Source organism: Fundulus heteroclitus, chromosome 20, assembly GCF_011125445.2.
Source record: "Fundulus heteroclitus isolate FHET01 chromosome 20, MU-UCD_Fhet_4.1, whole genome shotgun sequence".
Taxonomy (NCBI): Eukaryota; Metazoa; Chordata; class Actinopteri; order Cyprinodontiformes; family Fundulidae; genus Fundulus; species Fundulus heteroclitus.
Window position 1 is genome coordinate 19,326,965 of NC_046380.1, and position 19,255 is coordinate 19,346,219.

At 41.8% G+C, this 19,255-nt stretch overlaps 3 protein-coding genes across 3 annotated transcripts in view; 1 reads left to right on the forward strand and 2 right to left on the reverse strand.

Moving 5' to 3' along the window:
- uba7 (ubiquitin-like modifier activating enzyme 7) overlaps positions 1-5,568 on the forward strand; it is a 48,098-nt gene extending 42,530 nt beyond the window's left edge. Inside the window, exons 22-24 of the mRNA XM_036152100.1 lie at positions 965-1,066; positions 2,164-2,246; positions 4,224-5,568. Coding sequence (XP_036007993.1) covers positions 965-1,066; positions 2,164-2,246; positions 4,224-4,356 — 318 coding nt within the window. The 3' untranslated portion in view covers positions 4,357-5,568. The remainder of the gene's footprint in view (positions 1-964; positions 1,067-2,163; positions 2,247-4,223) is intronic.
- Positions 5,539-8,464, reverse strand: inka1b (inka box actin regulator 1b). Its single transcript, XM_012855983.3, has 3 exons — positions 8,287-8,464; positions 8,151-8,199; positions 5,539-6,539 (listed from the first exon to the last, which is right to left on the reverse strand). The coding sequence occupies exons 2-3, from the start codon at positions 8,151-8,153 to the stop codon at positions 5,613-5,615; spliced, it is 930 nt and encodes a 309-aa protein (XP_012711437.2). The 5' UTR covers positions 8,154-8,199; positions 8,287-8,464; the 3' UTR covers positions 5,539-5,612.
- Positions 8,465-10,567: 2,103 nt separating this feature from the next.
- The window catches only part of gnai2b (guanine nucleotide binding protein (G protein), alpha inhibiting activity polypeptide 2b), a 64,686-nt gene continuing 55,998 nt past the window's right edge, over positions 10,568-19,255 (reverse strand). Inside the window, exons 5-9 of the mRNA XM_036151575.1 lie at positions 18,481-18,609; positions 15,919-16,048; positions 14,134-14,287; positions 13,852-14,044; positions 10,568-11,475 (exon numbers count right to left, since the gene is read on the reverse strand). Coding sequence (XP_036007468.1) covers positions 13,854-14,044; positions 14,134-14,287; positions 15,919-16,048; positions 18,481-18,609 — 604 coding nt within the window. The 3' untranslated portion in view covers positions 10,568-11,475; positions 13,852-13,853. The remainder of the gene's footprint in view (positions 11,476-13,851; positions 14,045-14,133; positions 14,288-15,918; positions 16,049-18,480; positions 18,610-19,255) is intronic.

A 19,255-nucleotide genomic window follows, 5' to 3' on the forward strand; every position in this document is an offset into this window, starting at 1 on the left:
AAGCCTTCTTCTTATTATATAATGGGACTGTTCTAAAGAGCTGAGTGCAGCACTAAGGTTCCAGGTTGCACTACAAGAAATAGTTGAAAATGACTATTTCTGTTAAAATAAAAGCATTTTTACGTACTATGATGTTTTTGCAGAATTGTCAGGCTAGCTCCAGACTTCTGTTGCTTCAACCCATAATTGAGCTCCATGTGGTACTTCATTTTTAAATAAATGTGCTGTATGTCAGTGTTCAACATGCTTGGTTGATCTGTTAACCACATGCAGGTTAAACCATTTATCAGTCAGAAACAGTTGGTGTCTGTTCACATGACACCAGGAGATTAGACAATGAAACGTGTGTTTTCCTATGCAACAGGAATCGCTGCAGGGATCAGACAAAACTTTATGACTTTACAGCCTCAATGGCAACAAACTGAATATTCTGACACTTCTCTATCAGATCAGTCCTTTGCTTCTCAGTTGCATTGGTAATACTTGGCGCCCCATGAACCTTTTGCCAGGTTACCACTGGTCCTCGCTTGGACCACTTCTGGACTCTAGCCATCTAGCCATCGCAATTTAAACTCGCTCAAATCCTTACGTTTGCTCGACACATCAGCTTTGTGTGCGTCTTATCTTTTATACTTTTATACATAACCAAATGTTATGCTGACCTGCTTTATTGCAAGCAGTGTTTTTCCTCTCAAATTGCTCTTTCCCACCCTCACAAACATTTTAAGTCTGCAGAGATTCCTTTTATTCGGAAACTTTGACAAAGATGGACCTCCAGAAAAGCAAAGTCTCATTACAGGAAGCACCTTCTTGACCTTTTTGTGGGTTGTTGGGGTCCAGCTGATTGTTCTCAGCTGCTATGGGCTGCACATCCCTCACAGCGAGCCGTCGTTCGTCTGTCAGCTTGTCCTGTGTCTGTGTGCAGCGGTATGATGTGTAACTGAGTAAGCGTGTCTATCGGCAGGTCGCAGGAAAGAAGTACACCCTGTGGGATGATTTCCTTGTTGGAGGGAGACGCTGCAATCAGCAGGAAATGACCTTGGCGGATCTCATCCAGCATGTGAAGGTACAACAAGGAAGCACACACTTTCTTCACACCCGCAGCTACAGCATGCGTTTTTTGGGAGATTTGTTTTCTTAGACTTGCTCGCCTTCCTGCAGTGCATGCAGTGCGACAATGACTATTGTTTGAGGGCATTGGCCCGTTTAGATCTGCTTTTAACAACTTCAAGATAAATTCCATCATTCTACATTTTCTACCATTTTAACAGCAAAAGCAGAGGGAGGAGGTCCTTGGCGGTTGTTTTCTTCGTTTTCAAGCTTGAATGCATGCCATAGAATGGGCTTAGATGGGAAATGGAGACAATTTGAAACAGCAACACAGTATTCAGTATGCTGTCAAACTTTCTTGGCTGTATTGGATTGGACTATATTTAACATCAGAACTGCCTTAATTGTCAATGGTCAGGAGTCGGAGCCAAACTGGACTGTTTGATACACCCTATTTCTTCTCATCTGTCTCTCCATCTGTCCTGTCTGGTCTTGCAACCTCGGTTACATGAAAGCATTGCTAGAGCATGAAAGCATGATGCTGCCTCCAGCGTATTTGTCTGCAGCCATCGTTCAGATGTATTCGTGGCCATGCCCTGGTTCCCTTAGCGTTGCAGGGTTTTTGCAAACTTAGGAAGGTTCGAGACATATTGCGTAGTGTACGTATTTGTTTAGCTATATACCAACTCCGGGCTGCACATTTGGTAGCTCTGTTGCTTTGCAGCAAGAAGGTCCCGGATTCATTTCCTAACCTGGGGTCTTTCTGCATGGAGTCTGCATGTTCTCCCTGTGCATGCACGGGTTCTCTGCAGGTACTCCAGCTTCCTCCCACAGTCCAAAAACGTGACTTTAAGGTTAATTGGTCTCTCTAAATTGCCCTAGGTGTGTGCATGCATGGTTGCGGGTCTCTCAGCTTCCTTGTGATGGAATGGCGAGCTGTCCAGGGTGTATCCCACCTTTTGCCCAATGACCGTGGGAGCTATGCACCAGATCCCCCCCCCCTGCACTAGCTGTTGCAGATTAAATGACAAAATGTAACAAATGTACATATCATCCTGGTTAACCTCAACTGTCCTCATGCAGGAATATAAATATTATATTGTTTTCATGCAGGAAACAAATGGCTTGACCATCTCCGGCCTTTATTATGGACCTGCTATCCTATACAGCGGACAAGAAGACAGGCTGAAAATGAGGTATGTCCAGTAAAACTGATTCTGTAAGATGTCCCCTCACAGGTTGAACTCCCAGCGGTCCAGAAAAAGCAGCGCTCCTTTGTTTGTTTTGGATCCTAATGGCAGAAGGAGTTGTTTCCTCTGAGCCTGTGAGGATAGACCCTGTTGACACACAGACACATGCATCACTGCACCCAGATGACCGGGACATCTGCTCGGGTTTCTGTTTGTTGTGCACAAGCGTTAAACAGTTAAATTAGAGGGAACCTCTGCGTCCTAGAAGCCACGCTGTTCGGGCGCGTTCAGTTTGGCACGGGTTTGAGACCCCTTGGGGCGAGTGAGTGTAGGTGGGAAATCTTCTTGTGAGCCAAACAACTTAATCACAGCAAAAATACTCACCCTGCCACATTTGTTTTAATTCTTTTTGGAATAGGATAGATGAACAAACCGCAGGCAAGTTTGCATGCAAGACTTTCATCTTGTTTTTTTTTTTTTTCAAGTTTGATTCTGCTGATCTTTGGCACAAACTTGGTATTAACTCACAAGTGTTGACATTTGAGTCTCTGTGGAGCAGGTGTTGTGGTTAGATTAAGTTGCAGGAAAGAGAGGCAGAGGGCTGACCGTGTGGACACCAGGCTTCACTTGATAAATGTCCAAAACAGCAGCCACTTCCTGTGCATTCGCCCTGCCCTGAGCTTCCTTTGTCGAGTCACTGAAAGTGGTACGAGAAACAAAAAACGGACAAAACGTGACCAAGAAAACACTAAATGTTCCCCAAAAAACTAACTTAAGTAGAAGAGGTGTTTTTTTCTGTATGCATTGTTTTATTTATGCCCAATATTTACAGCCCAATTGAAAAATTATTCGTACACTGAACCTTATTTTCCATTTTGTCACAATATAACCATAACATTAAATGCATAATGCATAAAGCTGTAGGCCTGTTATAAATTGGAAGGAAAATTCTATGGTTTTCTAAAACAAATTTTACAGATAAAAATCTGAAACGTGTTCCTCGTAGCCCTAAATAAAATCCAGAGCAGCCGACTCCAAGACATCGCACGTACTGAATGGAGTCTGTGTGTGATTTAATGTCATGAAACATCCAGCTGTGCTGTGAAAGCCTCAGAAGTTTGTTTGAGGACATTTGTGAACAAACAGCATCACGAAGACCCCAGGAGCACAGCAGTCAGGGAAAACGTTGTGGTTTAGGCTATAAAACAATATCCCAGGCTTTGAGCATCTCACAGAGCTCTGTTGAATCCGTTGAATCTGAAAGACTGCGGCAGAACGTTAAACCTTCCAAGGCACAGTGGTTCTCCTAAACTAATGAGCAGTGAAAAGAGAGAAGTTATCAAAGAAACAGCAAAGAGGCCTATGGAAACTCTGGAGGAGCTGCAGAGTTCCATTGTTTAAGTAGATTGACCCCCAGATAGCTCTTACAGTTGCATTTCACAAACTTTATGATTCTGTGGTAAGAAGATATGTTGAAAGACTACTTTAAGAACTTTAATTTCACATTCCATGTAGGATGAAGATGTAAAGTTTAAATTGTGCTCTGTCAGATGAGACAAATTTTTAAACTTCTTGGCCTGCATGTTGAAGAGTGTTTGCTGAGGAAACTGACAATGCACACCATCCCCATAGGGAAACAAGGTGGTGGTGCCTTCATGCTCTGCATCCAATCTGACTGAAGAACAGGCAGAAACTTGTGCAGAGCTTGTAGAGGCATACCCTGGAAAACCGGCTGCTGTATTTGCAGTAAAAGTGGATTCTACAAAGCTATGAATCAGGGTGGCGGAATACCACTGCAATCCACGCTTTCCACATTTTAATTTGTACAAAAACATATGTTGTTTCCCCCATCATTGCAAAACTGTGCACCGCTTTGCGTTTGTCTATCGCATAAACCCCCAACACCGTGAATCTGGTCATAAGGTGAATTACTTCATGTTAGTTTTGGACAAAAGTTAATTCAAGTGTGCATATCTTTTGCAGCATGTCCGACTTGGTGAAAAAGATAACAAAGGCAGAAATCCCTCCTCATGAGAAGATGTTAGAGCTGATCCCTTCGTTTGAGGAGGACGAGGACTGTGAGACGGTGCCCATCATCAGGTACAAGCTCCTGTGATGCATTCTACAACAAAAAAAATAATAGTTCTTCTGATTCCACCCTCCGGAGCAGCGAAGTGATTTAACAGATGAATAAATAAATAAGATTGATTGAATCATGATTTACAGCTGCTTTTTTGCCAAAACAGCTATGTGAATGTTCGTTACGGGTGTTCTGTCACTTTTTGATCGTTTGTTTAGCAATATGAACCTTAACAATTAAGCGTGCCCTTAATATCAAACCAAATGTACCAAAATCTATGGACAATTTGTCTTCTTTTTTTCTAATTATTGTGTGATAAAACACTTTTTTGTTTTTGCTTTCATGGCATTTAGTCACGACATCCAGTGTTTTTCTGTACTGTTCTGCTGTGGTTATGTGACTCTAGTGAAGGTTACCTGAAGGTCACATGACGTGATTTTTGGTTTCGATCATACTGGATAAAAGTCAGCTGCCTTAAATGGAGATCATAGCCCACAGTCATTGAAAATAGAGTGCTTAATAAAATCTTCAGAAAAATATATGACTAAATTAAATTGTAAGTGGGATCATGGGATTTATTATTTATCCACAGTAAGTGAATAAATTCAGCATTTCTTTAGTGTTCTGAACTTTTATTGTGAACCTTTTAAAAGCCTGGCTTGACCATGCTATCTAATATGTGAGATCTTTAGTTATTTTGTTGTGTAATGCTTGCAAGGCTATGCTGAATTTTGGCAAACCCTCTGTATGCAGTGGTGAGCGTTTTTTTGGGTATAAACTGGCAAAGGGGTTAAGCTGAACTGCTGCTAAGGACACTCTTCCCTCCCAGGCTCCCGAAGTCGTCTACAAGGCCTTTGTCTGTCCTCAGATGGCTTATTTTTGTGCTGCCCTAAAGCTCAGCCCCACAATGCAATTCACTCCACACTCTCAAATTAATGTGAACATTTTTTTAAAGATGCACTGCTCTCCTGCTGCATTAAATTATACGGATGGCATCTGGATTTTCTCTGTCGTTATTACAGTAACTCAGGCTACCTTGCTTACCGATTGCATTTTTACTGTGTAACACATCAAAGACGTGATTTGCGAATAAAGGCTAATAAAAGTCCCCACAAGGAACATAATGTGAATGCGTACTTATGACAGAAACTGTTTTGTTTACTCCTCCAACAGCAGTCTTCTTTGTTGTGTCAGAAATTGAGCACAATGTTCAATAAATAATAATAATAAAAAAGCTTTTATTTATGACACTTTAGCACAAGAGTCTTATTTAGATTTGATCTGCAATACATTCAGATGTATCCAATGATGTCGTTGCATATGATGGGCTGCCGGCTGCCCGTCTTCATGAGTACAGAAAACCTGTAGAAATCCGTGTCAAGCTGGTGCAGCCCCGTGTGAGACTGGTGGAAGAAAGGTTTGAGGGGCTCAAATCCCACGGGACAGGACATCCTCTGTGGAGCCTCCGCAGCTCGCCGCAACCGCGTGGGGTCTGCCGGCCTCAGCTCCACGCCTTTAGACATCCCCGCCAGCCTCCGCCGCATGTGGCCAAAAATGTCCTTTGCGAGACGTCTGCCCGAGCTGGGCTTTATCTCAGCTGGTTCTGGTAGGTCGGGTAGGTCCATCCAGTTCTTGATCAGGTCAGCAAAGCTGTTGTCCCCCAGAACCAGGGGCTGCCTGTTCCTGCTGCGGCTCAGCAGAGACGTGGTCCAGTCCTCCGTGTCGGTCGCCACGAAAGAAGTCCAGCGCTCCAGGCAGACGTCCGACGTCGACTTCGGCCGGGCGCGGCCGGAGCTTCCTCTGTTTGTTCGGGCGCAGGCGGAGTTGGAGACGCGCACGTTCCTGGTCCTTCTCAGCACCACGCCTTCGTCGTGCCAGGACGCCTCGGAGAAACCCGAGTCTAAATCCACGCTCTTCTCGCTGCCGGGGGAACCCCGCGGCAGCCGCTCGGGCTCCTGCCGCTCTTCCTCCTCCTCCTCCAGCGGGTTGGCCAGGCAGCAGGCGGAGTCGTAGGTGCTGGCCTCGCTGGCGTCAGACGCGCGGAGACGGGTGAGCCGCTCCTGCTGCGCTCTCTGCTTGCACTGCCGTGTGACAGCGAAGGAGCGGCCACACGGCTCGCTCAGTGGTCTCGGCCTGCTCGTCTGCTTCAAGTCCTGCAGGGACCTCATCATGGACTCCATTTGGTCCCGGAGGCAGTCGGTGGAGTTTCCCAAACACAGCTGCACATTGAGAAACAGACAAATACTCAATTACCCATGCAAGACTTAGTCAGCATTTTGACCACAACAATACCTTTGACATATAGTCCCTTTGCAAAAGTATCTAGACCTTGGACTTTTTCCCCATTTCGTCATGTTACAACCATTTGACATAGAGTCTCTACTGGATTCATCTGGAAGGCTTTCTTCCAGGATTGTATTGCATTCAGCTCCAGGAATCCTCCCATTAACATTAAAGAAAAGCATCCCCACAGCATTATACTGCCACTACACTTATTGATTAAACAGCACTCTGTGAAAAGTTCCACGCTTGGGAGATCATTTCAGAATATAACCATTTCTAGTTCCCTGTAACTTTATCCAAACCTGTCTGCTGAGTTCCTCACATGGGGCCTTCACAAAACCGTATTCATGCGGAGATTAAATTACACACAGTTGACTACTGGAGCAGCTGGTTTCGCTAGATTTTATTTAGGGGTATCACAGCAAAGGGGACCAAATACAAATGCATTCCGAACTTTGCAATTATTTTATTGTTAAACATAAAAAGGTATAATTCTCTTTTGACATGTCAGCTATGTGTTTCCTTGTGTTCATGTATCACATAAAATCCCAACGAAATGCATTGAAATGTGTAGTCTTAATCTGACAAAATGGGAAATTTGAAGGGATAGGAATATTTTTGAGAGGCTACGTAAGTATCCTATTGTGCCTGTGTAAGTCTCCTTCAGATATGGCCATATCCTGTATTCATGTTCACAACTAAACAATACAATTTCTACACCACTGGCCTCTACATGCACATTTAACAACTCAGAGCAGCTTTATGAACTCCATCACATGCATCAGTGTCCAGAACTCACCCCAGGGCACACATTTTTTAAACCGGCTTTAAAAAAATAAAGCCACTACCCTCCTTAACTTTAGAGGGGAAGTTTGAAACAAAGCGGAGCTGAATCTGGACTGCAGTGCGTTGGCTCGCATATCCTCCGTGGACTCCTTCAGCCCACAGGATGTTGGCTGCTGTGTTTAATGCAGCAGGAAATGACAGCAGCCTCGTGGAATTACACACAAATGTTGCAGGCGCTGTGGATAATCCCCCTTTTTAAAGGTTTCAAATCAACACAATCTCTTCAGTTAAAAAGTATCTATATGAAGCATATTACTAGTACTTGCTGTCCCCAGAGTTTTTTTCTATTTCCCCCCCTTAAACTTAGGAGTCTGACTCAGAGTAGTAAAGGACACCACAATGTCATGATGTTATCACAGCTGTGGGTGCTGAACCATTTGGCCATGAACACTGACTTATCAGACATAAAGAGACACCCACAGGGAGACTCTGCTGCTTTTTAAAGTCCCCCCCTGTTCTTCTTGGCTGCTTTCACACAATGGAGACAGATAATTCAGTTACACTATATGCCCCATTTGTTTGGCAGGGATATTTAACTGTGCGTAAACTAAAATTTGTGTGTGGGGGGGGACATGCCAGTGAGAGGCTGCAAAACTGAATAGGAGACCCTCACTGAGTCCATGTGTTTTTGCCTGAAACGCAATCAAGAAGTAGGGACTGTATAAAAGGATCAAGAAGCAGTCAGAGGAAAATAAACTCACCATTTATTGTGGGAAGAGTTGGTGAAGTTTCACAGCCCAGTTATTTCTCCTAAAAAAGGAAGAAAAGCAAATTTAGCCATATAACCAGAGAGTTGCACTCTTTCTAAACTATAACTCAAGCACGGCGCTCCCTTACCTTAAAGTTAATCTTAAACGCAATAAACTGTCCAACACCTCCGAGCTGATTCCAGAAGATGATGTGTCTCCCAGCATCTAATCTCCCCTCTGAGACTGATGAAGGTCTGTCAGCTGAATTTGAGGGCTCTAAACTTTTTTTTGCTGCAGCCAATCAGCGCAGAGCACTGGCACAACAGCCAATAGGAGGCCGGCTGAAACAAACTTTGCGGAGCAGGGCAAAGAAACGACAACGTGAGCGTGTGTAGATTTCACTGCAGGGCTCTGGCTTCTGTGACTCCACATCTGGATGTGGGCAACAGGAATCCAGACTTGCAGCAGCACAAAAGCTACGTTTGATCACTCTGGATCATTAATTTCATTTGTGTTAAAGGTTAACTTGCATTTAGAAATATAGACTTCATTATCGTTCAACTGCACTTCCACAATGTACAGGAAAAATATATAATTTAGTGTAGCCTAATATTTTAATCAGATGTGTGTAATGGACCGCAGGTATTATTACATTAATTGAAATTTTTACATTGAGAATATCAACTGTGCCTCTAAATGTGACGGGCAAAGTTTGCAGCACATATTTCCATAAACAAGGTGCGATTTATGGAAACTGGGTGGCTTCGCTTGATAACAGCAATGATGCTGCAAATCTTTCAAATCTAATAACTATTGAAAAGTAATCCCACCAAGTATTTGAGTTAGTATTACGTTAGATTTAATTAGGAATCAGTGCCATCCCTGGTACAGCGCAATGCTGCTTAGTTCAACTTGGTAGCTAAACTCAACGGCGACACCTGCTGGATCTTCTTCAATGATCTCCCTAAACTGAGATCATTGAAATCGGCAATGGATTTGTTGAAATACATTAAATTTTACAATATCATATATTACAATTCAACCAAATGAAGTGGTGGGAAACATGAAGCTGTTGTTTCCAGGCTTCCTGCACATCTTTGTATCGCCTATATTTCAAAATATTGTGAGTGATTTCCAGGCCAATTTGTGGCTTCCGAGTTCAAACATGGCTTTGCGGTGAGAATCTCAAGAACTACAGCACTGCACTGAAAATTGTGAATTCAAGGCCTGATGTGGTGGATTAACCAAAAGCAGATAGACATGTTTGGTATTAAGAGGTGCATCTCGGTAGATTTGAATATTGTCAAAAAAAATGGTGGGCATGGTTTTCTGTCCTGTATATCTGTATTGCCATGTGATGGACTGGCGGCCTGTCCAGATTGTACCCCACCTCTCGTCCAATGACTGTTGGAGATAGGCACCAGCACCCCAGCAAGGATAAATGGGTACAGATAGTGGAAGGGTATTTTAGATATTTAGTTCTGCTACTTTTGATAATTCAGGTCCAAGACAAATTAAAATGCAAGTTTGCTTACCCAAATAAAACAAAGTACTTCAAAGAAAAATACTTTAGACCATTTAAAGACAGATTTTTAGTAGAGAAATGTTGTTAATGACGTACATAATGAAGGACAGATGTCCAGGCAAGCATTGCCATCTTCCACAGGTAAGTCACAAAAAGTCCTTGCTAAAGGGGCTGTTTACAGTGCTGCATCCAATCATAATAACGGGACGTTTAGTTGAAAGAAAAGGTGTGGCAAACAATGTACAGGGATTATTGGACCTCAGAGAGGATTGTGAATCAAAACCCTTTCAAGAGTTTGTGGGAGATCAACAAGGTGAGGAGTGCAGCTGGAGTCGCAGCTTCAAAAGTCATTCCACACAGACACATCAAGGACATGAGATTCAGCAATTTAGCTTTATGTTTCAGATCATTATAACTGAAATACTCATTGACAACCGATTTGGATTTTTCTATCAGAGGCCATCACGTTTGTAACAAACATCTGTTTATTTTAAAGTTTTCATGACGTGACGATTACTGATCAGGTTTCCAGAGGCCTTTGCGTTTGAGATCATGTCAATGCAAGATTAACTTATTCTGAATGCTTTTTGCCCATCTTTAACAGTGACTCCTCTTATTTGTCATAAAATTATCCAGATACAAAAACAGAAGAAACCATTTTCACACTCCCTCTTAAACACAAGACATTGAAGCTAAAAGTTAATGTGGTCAAACTTTATTTACATTTAACAAGTGAATCAGAATAATATTAATATTAATGAACAACGATCATCCATTTGTCTCTGTGTGGTGTTGCATCATAAATCATGGATCCAGTGAACCTGGGTGGAATAAAAATAGCCCTAATTCACACGATGGAGATGGCATGTCTCTAAACAACAAGTGTAAACAGATATCAAGGCACAAACATATGTTTAAAAAGACTTGGAATTAAAAGACTGACAAAACAATCTTTGTTGGGAACAGACATAACCATACAAATACCTTTGAAGGACACATTAACCATTTCTTCTTTTTTTTAAAAATAAAACAAAACAAGATGCTTTTGGGGGTTGTTAATAAGTGTATGGGGGAGATTACAGACTAATCTATGGAGGGTCATGCAGGACGATCCACTATACAAGTGTGAATATTGATTCTGTGTAAACAGTGTACAAAAACACATTTCTCCTTCATCCAGTTTCAATCTTCATGCTCGTTAGTTTCCTTAAAAAGAAAATAATCTCTGTGCACCTCAAAGGGTCTAAAAGGGTTTAAAAGAAAAGGTAACATAAATTCATGTGTTCTTTTATAAAAAGTTTTTTTTGTTGTTGTTGTTGATTGTTTTCTGTTTTCAGCCCAAAACAAAGCTAAATTAATGATAAACTTTAATACAAAAACAGGCAAATATGAAAAAAAAACCATCAGAGCATGTGGCATAAATATGGACGACTAATATTTCAGATTCTGCTGTATTTCTACCAACATTGTGCCGTGATCAGATGACAACCTTTGCATTTCCGTCAAAAGCTACGAGGATAAAATGCTGTTACAGATCTAATTAAAGAGTCATAGTTTCAAATGAAAGTAGGAATTGTGTTTTACGATCAAATATGTGTTTGTTATACATGAATTTAAAAACCTCCCTACAGAGAGGAGTGTGGATGAGGGTGCTATCTGTAAATCAGTGATTGCAGAAGTTCTGACAGGTTCCTCTTTCAAACTATTTAAAAAAAAAAAAAATCATCAAATCATGGTTTTCATGAAGAAAAGCAGGAATCGTCGCATGGCTATTGCAGTCTCTCATGCAGTCTGTGTGTGTTGGGTTTTGTCCTGCAGAATAAAAGAAAAGAGAATATTTTTTGTACAAGTTTATATTACTAAATGCATCCAATCCAAATCAAATCAAATACTAATCAATATAACCATTCACATTTAGACACAGTGCTTTTCAAAACTATTTGGATCCTGTAAAAACTGTGTTTTAATTCTGGGATGGTGCATGCACAAACTTCAATGTATCTTATTGGAGTAGCAATAAGTAATAATTCATTATTTTTGATTGAAAGAACTAAAAAAAATAGTGACTTGAACAACTAACGGGATCTTTTTAGATATAATCTGGCATGACGTTACACTCCATCTCTCTTTGTTGTCCTCCAGTCTCTTGTTTACAAAGCTGGGTCAGCCGCACATGCATGTACGTCCATGTGAACAGCTGCCACTCAGGACTTAGGCCCTCCCTGCCCATAAAATGCCACCGTAGAAGCAAAATGGCGGACAGCACGTCCTGCAGATTGAAATGTTCTCGTGCTAACAGCATTATAAAGTTATGAGCTGCTTACTTCTTCACTAGACACGTTTCTCTGAAAGCTTATGCTGTGTTGCAACCTCCCCTTCTCACCCGTTACGAGGCAACGGGTGAGAAGGGGAGGGAAAAAGGGGCGTCAGGCCATGTTGCAGCTGAAGTGGAGGTAGAAAGAGGTGTGGCTTGTCACACATCTTGTTTTGGTCTACAGACAGTGCTCAACAGCCCATCTAGTGGGGAAATTTAGCTTTTTGCTTTTTTAAAAAGCAAAAAGCATTTAGAAATATACGCATAAGTTCCAGGATTTTAGGAGATGTCTGCCCCTTGTGGCGACAAGGTGAAATGACACCAGTGTTGTGCACGAGCATGGGAGAAGAGGAAAAGCATCTGCCACTGCGACTGCACAGGTCTTTCATTTAGAGGTGTAATGGCTTCTGAGATAAGAAAGCTATAAGTATTGAAGTTAGCCTGTGGTCTCTCGTTAATGCATCGATTATGGTGGAGACTCAACAAAGTATCACACACACGTGTGCACGCCCAGAGGATACGACCCGAAAGCCTTTCTCATGAACTGTCTAATGGGGTCTATAGAGGCAGCTGCGGTAAATTGAGGATAACTCATTTTACACGTTAAGCATTTGCAAGGGTATGCAAGGGAAAGAAAATAAATTATATTTACCTTCCAAACATGCATCATGTACCTTTAAGATTCTATGATGCACACATTTATGTTCAGCCCTGTTCACCCTAAATAAAATCCGGTGCAACTAAATGCCTTCAGAAGCCAACTTATTAGTGAAACAATTTGCCAAGTTCTCACAGAGCTCTGTCAATCACAGAAAGAAAATGTCTAAACAACTATAATCGTACCAAGACAGTGCTGGCCACCTAAACTGACACCCCCAGGATAAGAAAACAAGTAGTCAGAGAAGCCCCCATGGATTTGCCTCTTGGCATCATGAAGAGTCTGGGTGGAGGTTCACCTTCCAACAGGACAATGATGTTTACAGAACAGCAAGAGCTACAATACAGTCGGTTAGACCAAATCATATTCATTTGTGTAACTCTTCTTTTTGATGTGCATAAAATATTTTTCTTTATAGTCCCACAGAGAAGAAATTTGTCCCTGGGTTTAACCTATCCTTTAGGCAGCAGTGTGCTGCCAACACTGAGGGGCACATGGGGAGTAATCTGTGGTCAAGGGTCTTGCTCAGGGACCCACAGTGACAGACTGAGTTTCAAACCAGCAACATTTGCAGCCTCTCTAAGACGCAATCGCCTGGTCCCCTAAGCAGTAGGCCACCACACCACTCCCACTACAATCGTAAACGATGTAAATGATAATGTAAACTTTAAAAACTGTGCCATCCACTCTTACAAAAGGTGTAACAGTGTGCAACTACAACAAGGCAAGGTAAATTTATTTATATAGCATTTTTCAGTAACAAATCAACTTCCCTCGTGTATTATTAAAGGGTCTGTCTGTCTGTGAACAAACATCATCACAAAAACTAAGAAAACCAGCAGATCACCGGCTAATAGTTTTGGAGAAGAAGCAGGGTTAGGTGACGAAACAACATCCCAAGCTTTTAAAAATGATCTGAGCACAGTTCAAGAATGGTAACAAGTACAAAAAGAGTTTAATCACAACAGCAAACCTCCACTTCACAAAAATGCACCACTTTTTCTTGGTCTATTACATGCAATCCTATTCAAATACATTTATGAAAAGGGTTGTAACAGAACAAAATGTTAAAAGGGTTCAAATGGTATGAATAAACATAGCTTACATATTTTGATAACACAGCGACTTTGCCGCAAACCCCTTCAATCCCAATCTTCCCAAATTTCCTCATTGTGGAGCAATAAAGGAATTTCTTATCTGCTTTCACACATCTCACCTTTAGAAAAGACCACAGTCCTTCAGGTTGTTCTTAATAATCACGTCAGTGACGGCGTCGAAGACAAACTGAACGTTCTTGGTGTCAGTGGCACAGGTGAAGTGGGTGTAGATCTCCTTGGTGTCTTTTTTCTTGTTCAGGTCCTCGAACTTGGTCTGGATGTAACTGGCAGCTTCATCGAACTTGTTGGCTCCTGGCAGGAAACAAGTTAGGAAAACTTCAATCATTGCCAACGTTAGGAGCCGATGTGCAACCAGAGGCTACGGTGTTAGCGCTGCGTACCTGCGTATTCAGGGAAGCAGATGGTGAGGGGGCTGCGAGTGATCTTCTCCTCGAAGAGGTCCTTCTTGTTGAGGAAGAGGATGATGGAGGTTTCCGTGAACCACTTGTTGTTGCAGATGGAGTCAAAAAGCTTCATGCTCTCGTGCATTCGGTTCTAAACAGAAGAAAAAATTGGTCATGGCCAAAAGCTTCAGCTTTTGATCAAGGTACATAAAAATTGTATCTACTGGGATGTAGTGCTAATGAATAAATGCCTGAAAGACAAGTTGTTCAGTCAAAAACGGCCCTGTGGTCTCAACAGAAACTAATTTAAAAAGGAGTGAAAAGAGAAAACCAACATATTTATGACTGTATTCTAGGTGAAGCTAAACCCTGTTAGCATTATGAGCTAAAAACAACACAGGAACATGCTCAGTAGCACCAGATGGACACTTCTGTGTGAACAATTCACTGCTATTCAAACTGTAGCTAAACAGTTTATCACTGCCGCTGTCACTACATTTCAAACATGTGGCAGCCATATCCAATTTTCAGGTTGATAATCCCAAATGCATTTCAAACTTCAGAGGGCCATCCCGGTAATTTTGTCTGTAAATAAAGAATGCACCATTAAAGAGCAGTCTTCAGCCAAACATGCAGTGTCACTTATTTCTCGCCTCGTCTTGCTGTATGGCTGTTTTGAAGTGTCTGTGATTATGGCTGTAGAAGTGTGGCAAAGTATTTGATAATTATGTCTTACTTAATGCAAACCCTAATTTCAATTAGAAACTATATTATTACATTTCAGTAAAGAAAAGGCTTTTAATACAGAAATGTGGGCTTACTGTAAAGCATGTGCATTTAGTGTGTAGCAGCTATATATTCTCAATGCTTGGATGGGGCTCCTTTACCAAGAAAATTACTGCCTAAATGCAATGTGGCTTGGAGTTGATGTGTTACGGTCAAGGTCCCTTTAAGGCCTTCAGCTTCTTGTTGCCAGAATAGTTGGCTATAGTGTGCCTCTTTCTTCATGGATTCTCTCTGGGGTTAAAGTCATGTGAGTTTGCTGGCCAATCAAGCGCAGTAATATCATGCCTTCATGGTTCAGCAGAATGGGCAGGTCCCAGGTCCTACTGGACAATTATTATAGCAGCATCTTCATAAAGCTTGTCAGCATATTGAGGCAAGAATTGCCTCTAGGATTTTCTGGTCGATGGGTGCGTTGGCTTTGAACTTGGTAAGACCCAGTGGACCATACCAGCAAACGACATGCTGGCCTTTAAAAAAATCTCAAACTGTGGAAGCAGTTTATAAATTTATAAATTCACTGCAAAATTGTCTTTGATCAGAAAAGAGGACTGATCTGAGCAAGAGTCCATTGCTTTTTACAGCCAGCCCAGATAAGATGCTGATGGTATTCGCTCTGGTTCAGGTGAGTCTTAACACTTCACCTGTAAAACATTTTACAACTACAGGATTACAACAATGTGCCCAAGCTGCCACCAGGGGGCAGTGTTGTTTCTTACACTCATTTTAAGGAGCAACAAAGGTCCCTACATATCTCAAACACTTCCAAGTGGACGTGTTTGAGGGGGGAATATTATAAATTTTATTACATAATTACACTTAACATCAAAGTTCATTAAGCTAAATGAACAACTTGGAGTTTGATTATCTGATGTTCCAATAAGGAGTTTAGCCCATAATGGTTTTTAATGTCTCACAGTCTAGAATTGAGCTGAAAGCAAGACGAAGAACAAGTTTATAAATCAACTAAAGAGACCAGAGGATGGGGACTTTCCTTACCATCTCTTCATCCTCAGCCAGCACCAGGTCATATGCGCTCAGTGCAACACAAAAGATAATGGCTGTTACTCCTTCAAAGCAGTGAATCCACTTCTTTCTCTCTGACCGCTGGCCTCCCACATCAAACATTCTGCAAGGGAATATTTTAGAAAAAGGGTAACTTGTCTGCGTGTGGGCAAATGTGGTTAATACTGAGAAAAAGACACTGAAGAGGAGTTTAGGGGAAGGAAATCTGTGGGGTATTGAAGGGGGAAGTTAGTCTGCATCGTGCTTTCATGAGGTTGCTCTGAGAGGAGAAGTGCTGAGGAAGTGGAAACGTGTCTGTCAGATGCCTGGCAAAAGAAAAGAGGGTCAAGAAGGGTTGCAGGAGACAGAAACTGCTTTATATTCAGGGCAAAACACAAATGGGAAAGCTGAATGCAAAAGAGGAGGTGATAAATGTCCTCTTTGTTTAGGACGTTTATCTTGTTCTGATAATTGTTCTGAAGTAGTTTGTCTTTTAAACAAACCTGATGATATCTACTAGCACCATCTACACAAACCCATATAAAACAAGTCTCTCTCCAAGTATTTTCCCTCTATGGCGATTGAGGGGAAAAGAACCCAAACTATAAAAAGCTGGCTTCCTTCTATTGATTTCCTCCATGTATTATTCAGGCTAAATACTGAGACTGAGACGAAGGGTAAATGTCAGAGTTTATCAGGAAGCCGGTCACACCAGAGACCTTTAGCTGCTGCTGCATTTTTTTTGATCAATTCACTTCAGTGGCAAAAAAAAAAAAAGAAAAAAAAAAAAAAACATCTTAAATCCGAAAAATTACACCATGCATATCTTTTCCACGGCTATCCAACATTTAAGCCACTTCCTGTCTTCTATAAGAGACGTCCCTATACATCCATTACTAACCCACACATGAGTGCTTCGGCTGGGTCAGAGCATATTTTATGTAAGACCAAAAGCAATGCGTCATGTAGAACCTTCTAAAACATTATCACTCAGTACAGCTCTTGTATTATTGAACAAGAGCAACGTGGGCAGAATCAGATTTATTTACTCTGCTCTGAGAGCGATAATGATGGGTGAGCTTTTAATTTCTGCCATGATTTGGCTTTTAAGTAGTGGAGTTGCCCATTTTACACCAACATGGATTTCCACTCATAACACTATTAATAACAGGACCATTATATATTCCGACCAAATGTGTAAACAATAGGTTTGCCCGCCTCCGCACAAATACAGCAGAAGTATTCATACCCGTTGCACTTTTGCACATTTTTGACACATCACAACCACAAGCTGCAGTGTATTTCATTGGAAATGGATTTCAAGTGAGTGATCAACACGATTGTGAGTTTCACAGAGAAAGATACCTGCTTTCACCAATTGTTTTTTACAAATACAACCCTGAAAAGTTGCATGGACATTAGTAGGGAACCCTCTTCTATCTGATACCCCATAAATGCAACCTAGTGCAACCAGCTGCTTCAGAAGTGCAGCACCCCCAAGAGGTTGTGGTGGACGCACAACAAAGCCAGCAACAAATGCAAGCTGCACCCTATGCACTAAAAAGGACAATTAGTTGGACAAGAGCCAGACCTTATGCAGGCTGTGTAAATCTAAGCGGGAATATTTTGAAACACGTCAGACATGAGGAACTATACTAAACAAACTGCACTCTGAGGTGAAGGAAAAACAGCCAAGTGTTTCTTGTGTGCGTGTGTACATGCTAAACACTATTTATGCGGGAAAACAAATACAGGACGGCACCTTGAACACACCAACCCCATTGTTTAACATGGTGGTGGCAGCATTGTGGTTGTGGGGATACTTCTCTGCTGCAGGGACAGGAAAGCTGGACAGAGTTGATAGGAAGATGGATGGAGCTAAATACAGGCCAGTCTGCAAAGCACATGCACCTGGTGCGGAGTTTCTGCTTCCAGCAGAATAACTTCCCTTATCATAAAGCCCGACATAGAAGGGGTAGATCAAAGCGTTTTCATGTGTTAAAATGATCTGGTCAAAGTCCAGACCCAAAGTCGACTAAAAATCCGTGGCAAGACTTGAAAATATCTGTTCACAGATGCTAAAAGAACAGGCAATCATTTCAGTCTCTAACGCTGGTAGAGATTTACCCCAAAAAGACTTGCAGGCTGTAACTGATGCAAAATGTGCAGTGAAGACTAATGCACACCACATTATTCACATTTCTATTTCATTTACAGAAGTTTGAACGTCATGTGTCCTTTTCCTTTCAGTTCACATCATCGACTACCGTTAGCTGTTTAATTACAGAAAATCCCCAAAAACATTCACCAAAGTTTGTGGTAACGGTGTGAAAAAAAAAAACAGTGAACAAATTCAATGGGGGTATGAATACTTTTCAAAAGCCCTGGGAATGTTTCTTACTATGGACGATGAACTCGATGATGATGATCATGAGAAGCAACCTACCCTCTCAACTGTGTTAATCTGCTTTTAAAATCAGACGAAGCACTGTGTTGTTATTGATTTTGTCTGTCCTCCTTGCTTCCACCAATCGGGTCGCTGCGCTGTGATCTTACTTGAAGTGCAGTTCCTTGAAGGTGAAGTGAGTCTCAACGATGCCGGTCGTCTTAACCCGCGTACGTAGCACATCCTGCTGGGAGGGGATGTAATCTGCTTTTGCTATCCTCTCCAGATCATTCAGGTAACTATGAGACAAAAACAGCGATCCTGAGCTCGACACCATGTCTAACCCATGAGGCAGAAAAGAAAACCAAGACTACAGGCAGGCTTTTCACAGTGAGAAACGCACAGGGCAAGAAGGTAAATTAAGCTGAAACCCAAAGCCCTCTGCATTTCCTCCAGGAAGGTCTAACTTGCTACTTTCGAAGGCTTGAGTGCACATGACTGTGCAGTTACAGTGCTTTAATGTTTGGATAAAATGTATTTATCTGGTTAGACTACGTTGCACTGGGTAGTCGCGCTGATCTACAACTTAATCATTCTGCTGATTTGTTACAGTGGCAGTGCAACAAAAAACAAAGAATCCCATTCATCACAGATATCGCTCTTATAAAACTGTTCACAGGCCACCTGAACATCAAAACGACGTAGTTATTACGCCTTCACACGTGCTGCAATCAACACAATTAGAGTAGATGACTAATTAGTGTTAATATTGATACGTTAATTTTCCGTATTTATAAAGCCATGCACCTTGGAGTTGCCTTTATGCGTTAACTGTCCAGGCTTTTGCATATATTTTGCAATGAATGTTTTTGTTGTTGTCTGAGTGCAGCGCAGTACGTGCAGGATAGATTGTGCGGCATCCTCTCCAGCTGATCGTTGTTGCTA